Below are 13,086 nucleotides of genomic sequence, written 5' to 3' on the forward strand. Positions count from 1 at the left end.
CTGCTTCACCTCCACCGCGGGTCGGCCCGGCATGGCACTATCTTCGGGATCGGTCCACGTAACGGGGAGTGCTTAACGCCTGCTTCACCTCCGCCGCGGGTCGGCCCGGCATGGCACTTTCTTCGGGATCGGCCCACGTATGGGGAGTTTGTTGCTTACCACAATGACGCGAAAATTTCCTTGGGCGGTAGAAATATAGAGCTTCGCTGTAAAAATTGAGAGAGACAACAAACCGAGCGAGGGACAGCATAACGGAACACATCTTTGTGTCCTACGCTGATTGTCGCGTTTCCTGCGCCTGCGTTAATTCTTCATTGTTCTTTATTCTGTTTTATTTGGTACAATACTGCGGACAATATTCCAAGCAGGATAGTGTGAAAAAAAAGGAAAGCATGCATTATAACGCATCACAAAGTATTACGTAGCAAGGGTGAAGTTGGTGGCGATGAATTCTGTAATTGTGTGCGGGAAGAATGAATATCTATAAAAGGTAATTGTTGCGAATACAAAGCTTGATGTGATGACTGTGTTTGTGATGTGAGGCTCGACCAGTGTGTTTTGCCACGTAGTCGTAAGGTTTTATAGCCAGTTTACCAAACAAATAGAAACTAAGAAGGTCGAACGTCCTGTTTTTCTCCTCTGAGCAAGTGGTTCGAGTTCGGCCAATTGTAACATCGCCGAAGGTGTGTGAAGACATTTGAAACGTTTGTAAATATAGCCGAGGGGCTAATGTCTGAAATTTTTGAAGTTTTTCTGCGTTTTCCGAGTAAAATTGTCCTAGTCAGTACTGCCTAATTCCAAAGAGGGTCTGATGAAAGGATTGTATGTCACCAATCTCAGGGAGGAGGAATATTCGCCTGACTTATGTTTGAAAAGGCCTAATTTTTTTCGGGCTGTAGACCATATGTTATTTATATGGGTCGACCAGTTAAGACTGGCAGTTATTGTCAGCCCTAATTATTCGCATTCCTCAACCTTTTCAAGGGAGTTGTTTTTATATGGTAGGCCAAGGGAAGTTTGTTGCGTTTATTAGTGATGCACATGTGCACAGTTTTCTGAAGTTTAATTTCCATTTCTCATTTAGCTCACCATTCTACCAATTAATTTAAAGTGTTATTCAAGGTCGTTTTTTTTTAAATTATGGTGTTTTACGTGCCAAAAGCACTTCCTGATTATGAGGCACGCCGTAGTGGGGGACTCCGGAAATTTGGACCACCTGGGGTTCTTTAACGTGCACCTAAATCTAAGTACACGGGTGTTTTCGCATTTCGCCCCCATCGAAATGCGGCCGCCGTGGCCGGGATTCGATCCCGCGACCTCGTGCTCAGCAGCCCAACACCATAGTTCAAGGTCGTTTGTTCAGAGACAGAATTGACAGAGGTCAATAGGATGCAGTCATCTGCGAATAACTTGAAAGATACAAACGAGTCCGCCACGTGCACAATGTCATTAATATAAGTATTAAGCACGGTCCCAAAACAGGCCCCTGGGAACGCCGGAGTATACGTCTAAAAACCGCGAACAGGATCTGTTAACGCTATCGTTCTGATTACGGTTGCATAGATATGGCTTAATCCAGTTAGTAATATGCGAGGTCAAACCAATTTCTTTCATTTTTAGTGATAAATTTGAAGGCACGACCATATCAAATGCTGAAGAGCGGGCAGTCTCGCTTGCGGCCTCGATTGGAAGAGGCAAGTAAGAATAAGCCTTAAATCCCGTCCATAGTAATTTGTGATATATCGTCGCGTTTATTTTCGGAGAAGAGAAAGCCTGACGACTTTTCACTAAACGGGTAAGCGCTGCACCATTCATTGAATCGCGGCGACAAGTTATGGTAATAAAGGACGATCGATAATGCACGGTTCGTTATCAGCCGCTGGTTACTTTTTTTACAAATGCGCGTTCCCCCGAGAAGGAATCAAATATGCAGGTCTACACATTGCATTAATGAATGATTTGTGGTTTTAACGGGAGAGCGTTAAGGAGCCCATGTCGCAAAAAATCCAGCAGTCCGCGCCCGGCGTCAGACGTCGCATCGGCAAAAAGTTTTTGAACCACGCATACCCAGGCCCTCGATATGATGTACGGAACTGACTGAACTTATTGAATTTCTCAAGCTGAACTACGTAGAAAAATCGTAAACTACGACTTGCACAGACATGATAGCTCTCGGATCGCAATTTGACTGCACGAGAAAACATAATTCTGTTAGGCGAAAGCTCAAAGAAACCCCTTCACACAAAAACCGGCCGCGGCGTCCGCCATATTGCGCGCGCCGGTGCGATGGGTGTCTTGGGGGCCACGGAGCGGCGCCCCCGGTTCCTTGCATTAACTAGAATCAGTCAGGAATCTTTGAATGCTATCGTGTTCCACTCTGAAAGGCGAAGCTTAAGCGTCCTCCAAATTTTTTATTAGAAAGTTCATTTTTACAGTTAATGAAATCTTTGTACACGTCTTTTAGGGCAGCAGACCCACTTTCGTAATCCATGTAGATGGATGATAAATATTCGCGAAAATTCGCCGAATAAGGTATGCTTGAAAATAGATATTATTGCTGAGGTTGGTACACGAAACGTCGATATCAACAACACTTATTCAGGAACGTCCATTTAAACCTTTCTACATTCATGAAATCGAGATGACGATTAATAATATGTCAACAGTTAAAGTGTATTTCCCACCATCTTTGACACGCCTGCACCCGCGTTTACTTCAAGTCTCCTGTCTCCACTGTCTCCATGCCCTTTACGCGACGCTCATCCCCCTCCTTCTTTGCCTATGCCTTTACCAAAATTACTTTAAATAGGGTCTTCGAATTCAAATATTTAGGTATTCTATTACCATACGATTTGTCGGGGTCCAAAACACATTGGTGCCACCATTAACAAGGCCCTAAAATACTAGGTTACTTTCATCTTACGCTGCGTCTTGCAACTCAAGAAACGAAACTTCTTACATATAAAACCCTCATTCGCGCCATCCTCCAATATGGCTGCGTTGTACACATCGTGATGCAAACATCGTGACGTCAAAAAACTAGAATCAGTGCAAAAAAAAAAAAGGCTGTGCATTTAGTTTGTAGTAGAAATGGCAGGGAATTTTCGCCATCTAACTCTCTTCCTCTACTTGGTCTCAGTCCTCTTGCAGAGCGTCGAAAACTAGAATGCTTAAAATTCCTTCACACGTTAATGAATTCTCCTCGCTTCCCCTCTCTAGATAACTATATACTTGACTTTTTCCAAACCCTAATGTACGAGGAGTCACCATGTTCTAAATATCTCTACCTTTTTTGCCCGCACTGATTCTTTTAAACACAGCTTTTTTCCACCAGCAATTGAAGTCTGGAATTCATTACCGGGAAACATCCGTTCACTACCACTGAAAAAATTTACGCAACCTTGTTTATAGATGTTGTGTGTTTGTTGTTCATCCCACACCTGCAACAGCCTCATTGAGGCTGCAGTATGTATGTATAAATAAATAAAAATAAATAAAGTAGCTTCCCCACCTCGTACGTTATTTAAGTGATTGCCACAGACGGCGAAATATTACTACTTAGCTGAAATCTCGATAGGTGTGTATTGCACAGAGCGGGCAAATTGAAGAAAGTTTAGGAATTGGGGTCCGTTTTGAATATGCGAGTACAGTTAGTAAAGTTTTTCACAATTGCCTAAACAAGTGAGCCCGCGAGGTATAAAAGTGTGTCGGCGATTTTCATGCAATCACCGCAGACATATTAATCATAGGTTCGAGCTAAGCCTCGCATATTTCCAGCGGATTTACGTTTTGTCGTTGGTCATGAGAGATGCATTTGTGCAATCAGAAGCGAGTTATCAAGACCACCAATATCCACGGGAACAGCGTGACGTCAGCGAATAATAGAACGGCGCAATGATATTGAGCGGCAGCAGCGCGCGTAGATGTGATCAGTATTGTCACAGGTCATACAGAAATAGCAGTAGCTTATTGAAGCGAGAAATGGGAAGGAATCAGGATAAGTTTTTGAGCTGGTTCTATAATTGGCCAATTGCGGAGGAGTGACGTGATACAATGACATCAGAAGTTCGTGGTGCAGGGCGTGGTTTGGATAACCACTCGACCAACTTGAAATCTCGAGCACCGTGACTTGTTCGAGTCTTCAGACCAGCTTTGGAAGGTCCCGGATGACATTTAATATCCGAAGTGTTCAGTGAACTTGGGAAAATGCATCAATCTGAAAGACGAACAGTCGTAATCTATTGGTAATCTAGAATTACGAAAAATTTAGTTTATGAAGTAGCATTCTGCATTTGGCTTCTTCAAAACTTGAGATGCTTGGGCGTTGCACCATTCAACAACTGGGATTACCGCCCTCATTACGAAAGAAAGAGCTATAAGGCAGACAGGGCTCGCTCTCGGTGTTATGACATGCCACCGGCATAATTTTGAAATCATTCAGTCAGACGAAGTGACAGAGTTTCCGTTATCGCAGGTACCAATACTCAAAGAAGGTTGAATGTTCAATGTTTATTATGGGGCTTAATGTTCAGAATATGGCTGACGTGACGTCAGCGGCTCAGAAAATGCTACACGCTGCGCACGGGGCGCTTAGCTGTGCTGCGATGTGCGAGGTTGTCGGATGCTCGCCGTGCTCGAGACCCTGCCAGGAAGCGCGAGGCAAGGGCGGCACAGAACAGCGAAACCTCCACGACTATTGTTGGACACGATAAGTGTCGATAGCGTGAGCACGATTTCAGCGCATTAAGCAACACTGCAAGCATTGGGTATTTGTAAGGTGAGACTTAATGGCTGACACTATAGGAACTGTGAACTTCTTGAAAAATTGGGTCATTACTGAAGTCAAAACAAGAATTTCCTGACTTCCCGGGTTTTATAGGGAACCTTGTATACACAGGGGCTGGGTTCACTGGGAAGTAATCATATTTTTATTGCGAGTCCAAGTGATTGAAGAAACCGTATCGTGTTGGCGAGTATTGGGTGGAATCACTCGTAATTTACACTACCTCTCGCACTTAACAGGACGGTAGGGAATCTGAACCACCTCAGTGTTTTAAATCTTTGGGCCACCCACTAAGACATAGTTAAAAGCCTTCCTGAGACCGACATCATTGTGAATGAAGGTTCCGTGTGAAACAAGAAACGTCACGGTTTTGTTTTGACTAGGTCAGTGACCCTGTTTTGAATCACGCTTTTAGTTGAACGAGTGGTGCTTGGTCAAGCGCTTGATTTGGCCAATACATATTTGTAAAAATGATTTTACACATGTGCGAGGAATTTGCTTTTTGTAAGGAGGTCAACTTTCTCGCGAGAAATTCTCTAAATATCGTTACTTAAATCGGACAGGTGGGCTAGTTGCAATATCGTCATTTCATGAATTTGCAGCGCTTTAGAGAAATAGGAAAAACATCAGAGAAGAAAAAGCGAAAGAACAGGTCGGTCTTCAGCTGAGCTGAAGACCTGCGTCCTACCTGTAGCTCCGCCTTTTTTTCCCCAATTTTTTTCCTGCTTTCTTAAAGCGCTGGAAATCCATCAAATCTCTTAATATTAGCCCTCCCACTTATAATTCCGGCTCCTCATGGCAGGCGAATTCTACTCTCGGTAACAATAACTAACCGTGGCAAGTTGCTTTCTCGGTAGCAATTCAACTGTTCTGCATCACACAGCCACACGTGGCACATTAGATGACCCCTAAATCTTCATGTGTCACTCCCTGTTAGCCATCTGAGCTTTCGAACAGTAGGCAATACGCATATTCTTGCCATCGCAGATGTGGTGGAGGACGTGGCCTTCGCGCAGATCCCGCAGGCGCTGTTGTCCACACAGACGAATGGAGTCGTGCTGCCGGTGTTCTTCCTTTTCGTGGTCTTCATGGGACTCGGATCACTGGTAACATGATTCGATACGCGTCGAATTCTGTAGTGTTGCGCATTGCTAGTTGATATGTCATAAACCCAGAAAAGATAAAGGTGCTCGTTCACTGAAAGTGTCAGTGAAACCAGATAGCGAGATTAGAATATGGCGCCATACTATGGCGGACTTATTTCTCCGTTGTATTAGTGCGGGAAGAATTTCAAAGCCCACTGAAAATGCAAGCCTTAAACGGGCCCTGTAACACCTTTTTTATCAGACCACCATGTTTGCTTGCTTTAGATCTATTCGAAGCATGCCTTCGAACAAAGTGCAAAGAAAGGGTTACGATAATTCATACAAACCCAAGTTATCGGCTAGAGAAATGTCAAAATACAAGAAAGATGAGAGTTACCCTGAGCTCGAATTTTTGCCGTTTTAGGTGCCACGTCTCACTCTACCACGAAATCACAGGGAGGCGCCAATAGCGGCAGGACATTGGCGAAAATCGGCGCCCCGCGTTTCCCCAACCTTTGCTCAGCCTGTTGATGGGGCGCCCATGGCCTCCGCAATTGGGGGGCACGCCGTTCGATTTCCGAGGTTGTGGCGCACCTTTTGTGGGTATAGAACAGCTGTTCTGAGGCGGCCTTTGGCGCACCAAGTGCTCGGCATGTTGATGCGTCGTTCCCATGGTTGCAAGAGCTCGCACAAGCGTAAATCGCTCGTCACATTTTTAACCGCTAACTCGTAGCGGCACGCCTTGATGTCACGTCCTGTCCAGGAAGTACACAAGACCGCCGCATTGAGGCGGTGCCGTCTCTACCGATCAACAAGCTTTCCTTGGTGCGTTGCAGGGCCGCTTTAAAGGGACTACAGAGAGCAACACTAAATGAAAGTACACGGGTAAATGCTTTATTTCTAAGCTTTATATTTATTGTTCTGGCAGTAAAGCGTTCATTATTGGTGCAGTGGAGTCTACCTTCGAAACTTCAGCGCAGGTAGGTCAATGTGAGGTCGTGAATTTCGATGTTTTTTATCTTGTAACCGAGTAGTGTTGACGCAAAAAATGTCTCGACACATTTTATATTTTGAGCGTTATCAACTGTACCCTAGTTGTCACTGTCAAAATTCGTGACGTCATCGTGAGCTCAGTGGTAATTTCATTATGACGTCACCATCCACCTTTTATGGCGTGCCCAACCTCGTCTCACGTTAAACGCAGCCGATTTGCATAGAAGCTTAATGTACCAACACAGTCTCAACAAATACTTTTTTTTTTGCTTGTTAAGTGCGAATCACAAAAGCAGTAATTTGTGCAACGACGACGACAGCACGTGCGACACTCTAGTTGGAAATAAATACAATTTTCTTTGCTTACGATTTCTGCTGCGAAGGAACGAGAATGTTTGTTCTTGCGACAGATTGTACGGGAGATGAACGAAGTTTCCTAGCCGCTATTCCTGTAAAAAAAAAAGTCATCCAGGAAAAGTAATTTGGGGGAAATAAAGAGAACAACTTACAAAGAAGTATGGCATAATTTTTTTTTCTAATGCGCAATGGACGATGCGTAAAGCCGGCAAACGCGCCTCTGGGCACATCTCGTGTGTTCTGACCAAGATGGCCACGTTTAGTTTCGTATTAAATTACGAGAGGGAACTATAGCACTAGAGCTCCAGTGCGAACTATGGGTAGTAGGTATATTCGTCGAATACGCGTGCTTGCGGCTTTACGGTTTAAATTAAGGTTTACATTTCTAAATGTTCCTGCAACCATATTTTCTTGTGCCTATCAAACATCATTGCAAATTGCAGCATCCATAATGCAATATTTCGGTTTAAGGTGATAAATCTCCAAGGTGATAATGCTATTTTAAGGCAAAAGGGCGAAGTTTAGCTAAGGCCTTGCACTACAGCTATCACTCGCGTGCTAGTTGAACCACTGAGCTGCCACATTATGTAACGATGTTAATAAAGCAACGATATTTATTAAGGGCGAACTTGTGCCCACAAGCAAAAGTCACTGCGGTCGTGAAGAAATCCGCGGCAGTCGCGTTCTCAAACTGGCCTCGAACCGCCTTCCTCTTTCTTCTCGCGTGACACCTCGCGCGCGTGGCGCATGTGAGTCGGGTCCAACCGGCTACCCGTGCCACGAAGATCGCTGCCTATCGCTGAACAACACCACGGTACGGCGGCCACAGTGTCCAATACGAAAGGCGCGCAACTTGAATGCGACCAAGTTGTCGCGGCAGTATGCAGATCGAAACCTACCGTGGTGGCCCTGTGGCTTTGGCGTTGTGCTGCAAGGTCGCGGGGTCAATTCCGTCAGCGACGGCCATGTTTTTATTAGGCAAAACTTATAAACGCTGGTGTGATTAGATTTATTTGCGCGTTAAACAACCACGAGTGTTCAGAGTTAATTATGAGTAACACAACAGCGACGTACCTCATAATCCAACCGTGTTTTCTGCACGTGAAACCGTTCAATTTTTTGCCTGTACCGACTACGATCATATTTCTCTCATAAATTTTTTGTAGAAACCTCTGTCTTAAAAGGCGTCGTACGCGCAGACTGGTGTCATCAAATATTGCTGCCACCCTCCGCATACCTAGCAATCCGAGCTTACAAAATGCGTCTCTTTAATGCTTTTTAGCGGCACTTCTTGCTATCTGTTAGTTCAAGTTAGGTTCGTAGGAAAGATCACTTAACAAACCTCGCGCAGCGCGTGTTAATGTAAACAGCTCGTGCTTTTTTGAGACTGCCGTGCAGAAACTTGGAGTCAAAGGTGTCCCTTGATCCATCGAAGTTTCACAACTTGCGCCGAATTATGAAGATTTCTAGTTTGTTCGTAAAAAACATTAACTTCCCGGAGAGGTGTAGGGTAGCGACAACGGTGGTAGCGGCACCTTGTGACGCGGAGTTTCATTAGATGCACACAAAGCGAACACTGCGCAGTGATTATCATATTCTACTAAACTGCTGGTGTAAGGCGATGGTAGCGACCTAACCATTAACGTGCACTATTTTTGGGATTTCCTTTTGACGAGAACACTCATGCCACACCAAATGGTTCAAACCTATTTTCGTTAGACAAAACGTTATTAGATGTCGTTAGCATGCAGCATTGGTACATGCCACCTACGGCTTCGCTGCGTAACCGGCTAATCTGTAAACAATAAAAAAGTTAGCTGACAGGCTATAACTCTGCAATTTAAGCGCTGTTCCTCGCCAACCAGCTCAAGTCAGTACACTGTTGACGTACATTTCTCTATAATTCTCGCACTTTTTCATTGGTCGAGTTCATTGCGGTGTTACAATACTCGCCGAAGCTTAGGATGTACTAAGCTTCGTTCCAATTCTGACGAAGCTGTCAAAGAAGACAACATGAAGTCAGAAACGATGCAGGCTATGTGGCTGTCCAAACACGATGGCGGCTGAGGAGGACGCTTGACAAGTTAACGGGAAGGTCGTCTGCGCAGAAGAGAGCGCAGTGACGCTTTCTCATAAATTGATGTAAGTCACGTCGCGTTTAATGTAAGTCATGTCGCGTTTTTCATAGGTTCGCAGACGCACAGAGTGAACGTAGAGGGATAATGTGCGCTTAACGTTTTCTTGTCACCCCGAGGTGGTATCACGTTGGAAGTTTGATGCTGGGAATTTTGTGTTTTTTAAAAACATAGGTAGGGCATTAGACAGTATAATAGCAAGAGCTTGGTGGCACTACCCACCACCCCATTTCAAAGGGGATGCTCATAACATCCATCCAGTTATCCATCCATCTAGCATTTCCCTCGTCTTCCTGACGGTTTCACCGCGTTCCACTTCTTGGGCTCGAAGCTGTTTTAGCTGTCTCCTTAGCTGCCTACGTAGACTGTCTCCGATGTTGTACAGAATTAAAGCAAACCGCATGTTTTGAGATTGATTGCGTATCATCGTAAATATTCCTGCGGACGTTTACAAGAGTACAAAGGCAATAGAGAGCTTCAGCACTGTCCGGCACTGCGGTATTAACAGTCACGTTTGCGTAAGGCCGGGCAACCGGACGGTGGTGGTAGCTGTGGTGACGCTGCATACGAGTGCGAAGCGTGTGCGTGCCAGAAGTCAGTCGACGAGCTGTGGTGACGACAGAAAAATGATAGCTCGTGCTCATTGCGCTGGCCGATGATATACACGCAGGGGGAGGTCACGTGGTACTGTAGCTTGGCGCACGCAGTCGTCGCCAAGCTATCTGTCGTGACGTCACAGGCCGAGCCTGAAAGGCAGGCGATAGCTAAAAGCCTTTGATAATTTGAAAGTGGGCTTCTTCGATTTTCCACTTCTGGCTACCCGCGGGCTGCCAGAGCCAGCCAGAGCGTCTTCGTTTTTCTCGGGTTGCTCCGCCCACCGCGCTACGCACTTCCGCCGGGCGTTCGTTTTGCTCGCGCTGGACGGTTCTGGCTACCCGCGGGCTGCCAGAACCTGCCAGGACGATTTTGGTCTGGCTGCTCTCTGGAAGTTCTCTGGCTAGCAGACGACTAAAAGAGGTGATGGGCTCTCGCCGCCATCTTTACGGGGACTTCACGGATTGCAACGCGGGCGCTTGAGGACTTAAATTTACCTCGCTCAGCCAACTGTCTACGGTCATCTTCGGATTTCCTTACTTCTAGCGTTATCGTTTTAGGTGCTAACGCTCCGTTCCGCATCGCGAAGCGGTGTGATACGAGCCGTGGTGAACCGTTTGAAGCTTTTGTGTGTGTGTGTCCTGATTGCTTCTTCGCGGAGGTGAACAGCGCGCCGCGCTCTCATGCGTGCATGTTATCTGCATCGTGTTCCACGCAAGTTGTAGACGCTCATTCACACATTGCGGTACATTTTGGGTTCGTCTTTCTCTGGTGGCGTTCCTTTGCACATATTTCGCCTATGTATATCTCTCCTTTATCTGCAGTTGGCGAAGGCTTTGCAGTTAGCCCGTGTTCGCTCCGTCTCTCCGTCGTATGCTTAGGTGGCAGCTCGAAACCGATATGTGTTCGAACTGCAGGCCGTTGATCTAAGAATACACTGATTGTACGCTGTACATTTAGACACGCGTACATTGGCTTACTGCTCTCATGATTGCGACCAATGTTGTTTTTCGTGTGAAACGCCTCGCTGGTCACAGGCGACGTGCATTTTCACGCGCCAGCCGCGTCCCCAGCTCCTTAAATGAGAAGCACCATCAGCCACAAGAAATTTTCTGAAATCGAAGCCCAAGCAGGTCGGCGCGAAATTTTATGCGTATGAGACGTACCCGATAACCTGCTTTATCATGTCTTGTGATGACACAACGCCAACTCATCAATGTCGCCGGTGGTCGACGTGGTCGCTGCGAGCAGGGATCCTCCAGCTATCGCTTTCGAGTATACAATCACGATTTCGCGTCTTCGTCATCCGCCCCGTCGGAGGCCATCTGTTGCGCTGCGCAAGGCGAGGTTGGCCGAGTACGCGTCCTGCGCCGAGTCGCGCGAAAGTGATCGTATTCCTGAATGCAACTATATATTTTCAAGCTGGCAACGCATAAACGGGCCGACTACGCCGACCGCGCGTCGGCCTCGACGGGCGCTGCCATGCTGGTAGCACGTTTACATTTGGCCAGCTGTACCGGCGTTCGATTTTGCAAACTTCGGGCAGGTTCGGGTTGTCTTGGAATCCCAGCCCACGTGACTTCCTGTCAGAACCGGAACTAGCTGGCTGCCGTCTGGCTCCCAGCGGGCTGCCAGAACTCCGAAAATCGAAGAGGCCCAGTAGCGACACTCTCCTCCTGGCGGCGCTTTCCTCCTCGATTCTCCTCGCCCGCCGGCTGCGCACGGCGCGCTATTCCTCCTGGGCTCCCGCGGACGGGCTGCAGGATTCTATGCAGGCGTGTTATTTTGGGCCAGTTGCGCGCCCCAGTGGGGTTGAAAATGTTGAGAAATGCTAATAACAGCATCGATAATGCTGGAGGCAACGTTTATGAGGGGGTTGGTTTTTTCTTAAAGCCGTATGAACGGGGTATACCGATGTAAAGGGAGCTTTGAGGCGAGTTCTATACTCCAGACAATTTTTCTGCCACATGATCAGATGCTTTACTTCGTGCGTCTGATCTAGTATTGCTTGTGACACATCCCTTTGTGTGTGGCTTATTAAGCGAAAGCCTTAAACCTCTGTTTCAAGGTCCCGTTGTGAGCTACAGAAAATATCACGTGACCGAAGGAAGGCGGGAAGCGAACCAAAGCATGTGCAGCCGCGTATAAGAGATGATTAATGATTAGCAAAGTAATGATTGATTAGTGATTGGATTAAGATGAATTCGGGTGTATTAAGGATGATTAAGGTGGATTAAAGTTAATGAAGGTGCATTAGGATGAATAAAGATGGTAAAGGAGGACTAGGTGGGATTAAGGTCGTTGAGGTTAATTAGGGTGGATGAAGGTGCGTTGATGTGCATTCAGGACGATTGTAGTGGATTATGGGGGATTAAAGGGCATGAAGAAGGATAAAGGTGGATTAAGAGGGATTAAGGTGCATTAAAGATGATTATGGTGGGCTAGGGTGGATTAAAGTTAATGAGGAAGCATTACGGTTGATTAAGGAGGATTAAAGTGCATTAAGGAGGGTTAGAGTAGATTAAGGTCGATGAAGGTGGATTAGGGTGCATTGAGGAGGCCTTTCGTGGATTATGGTGGATTAAAGTGAATGAAGGAGGATTGAGGTCTATGAATGTGCATTAGGAGGATTATGGTAGACTAATCGGTCTCAATACTCAATGAACCCCAGAACACCTTAGTCCACCCTAATCCACCTTAATGCTCCTTCATCCACCTTAAAACTCCCAATCCACCTTAATACAACCTAATCAACCTATATCGCCCCTAATGCACCTTAGCCTACCCTATGCGGTCTTAATCCTCCTTCATCAACCCTAATCCATCATATTCCGCCTTAATCCTCCTTTATTCATCTTAATTCTTATTCACGCACCTTAATCCCACTTAATCCTGCTTGATGGTCCCAATCTACCTTAACACATCCTAATCCGCCTTTATAAAGCCTAATCCAGCTCCATGGTCTCTAATCCAACTTAATCTACCCCATTCCATCCAAATCGGTCTTAATCCTCCTTTCTCAACCCTAATTCACCTTAATCCACATTAATCGACCTTAATTTCCCTTTATCCACGTTAAGCCACCCTAATCCTTGTTCCGGCACCCTAATCCACCCTAATCGGTCTTAATACCCTTTCA

General features: G+C 46.1%; 1 protein-coding gene across 1 annotated transcript in view; it reads left to right on the forward strand.

Moving 5' to 3' along the window:
- The window catches only part of LOC126527933 (uncharacterized), a 120,088-nt gene that overhangs the window by 20,194 nt on the left and 86,808 nt on the right, over positions 1-13,086 (forward strand). Inside the window, exon 4 of the mRNA XM_072284278.1 lies at positions 5,771-5,889. Coding sequence (XP_072140379.1) covers positions 5,771-5,889 — 119 coding nt within the window. The remainder of the gene's footprint in view (positions 1-5,770; positions 5,890-13,086) is intronic.

This window comes from Dermacentor andersoni, chromosome 9 (assembly GCF_023375885.2).
Source record: "Dermacentor andersoni chromosome 9, qqDerAnde1_hic_scaffold, whole genome shotgun sequence".
In the NCBI taxonomy this organism is placed as follows: Eukaryota; Metazoa; Arthropoda; class Arachnida; order Ixodida; family Ixodidae; genus Dermacentor; species Dermacentor andersoni.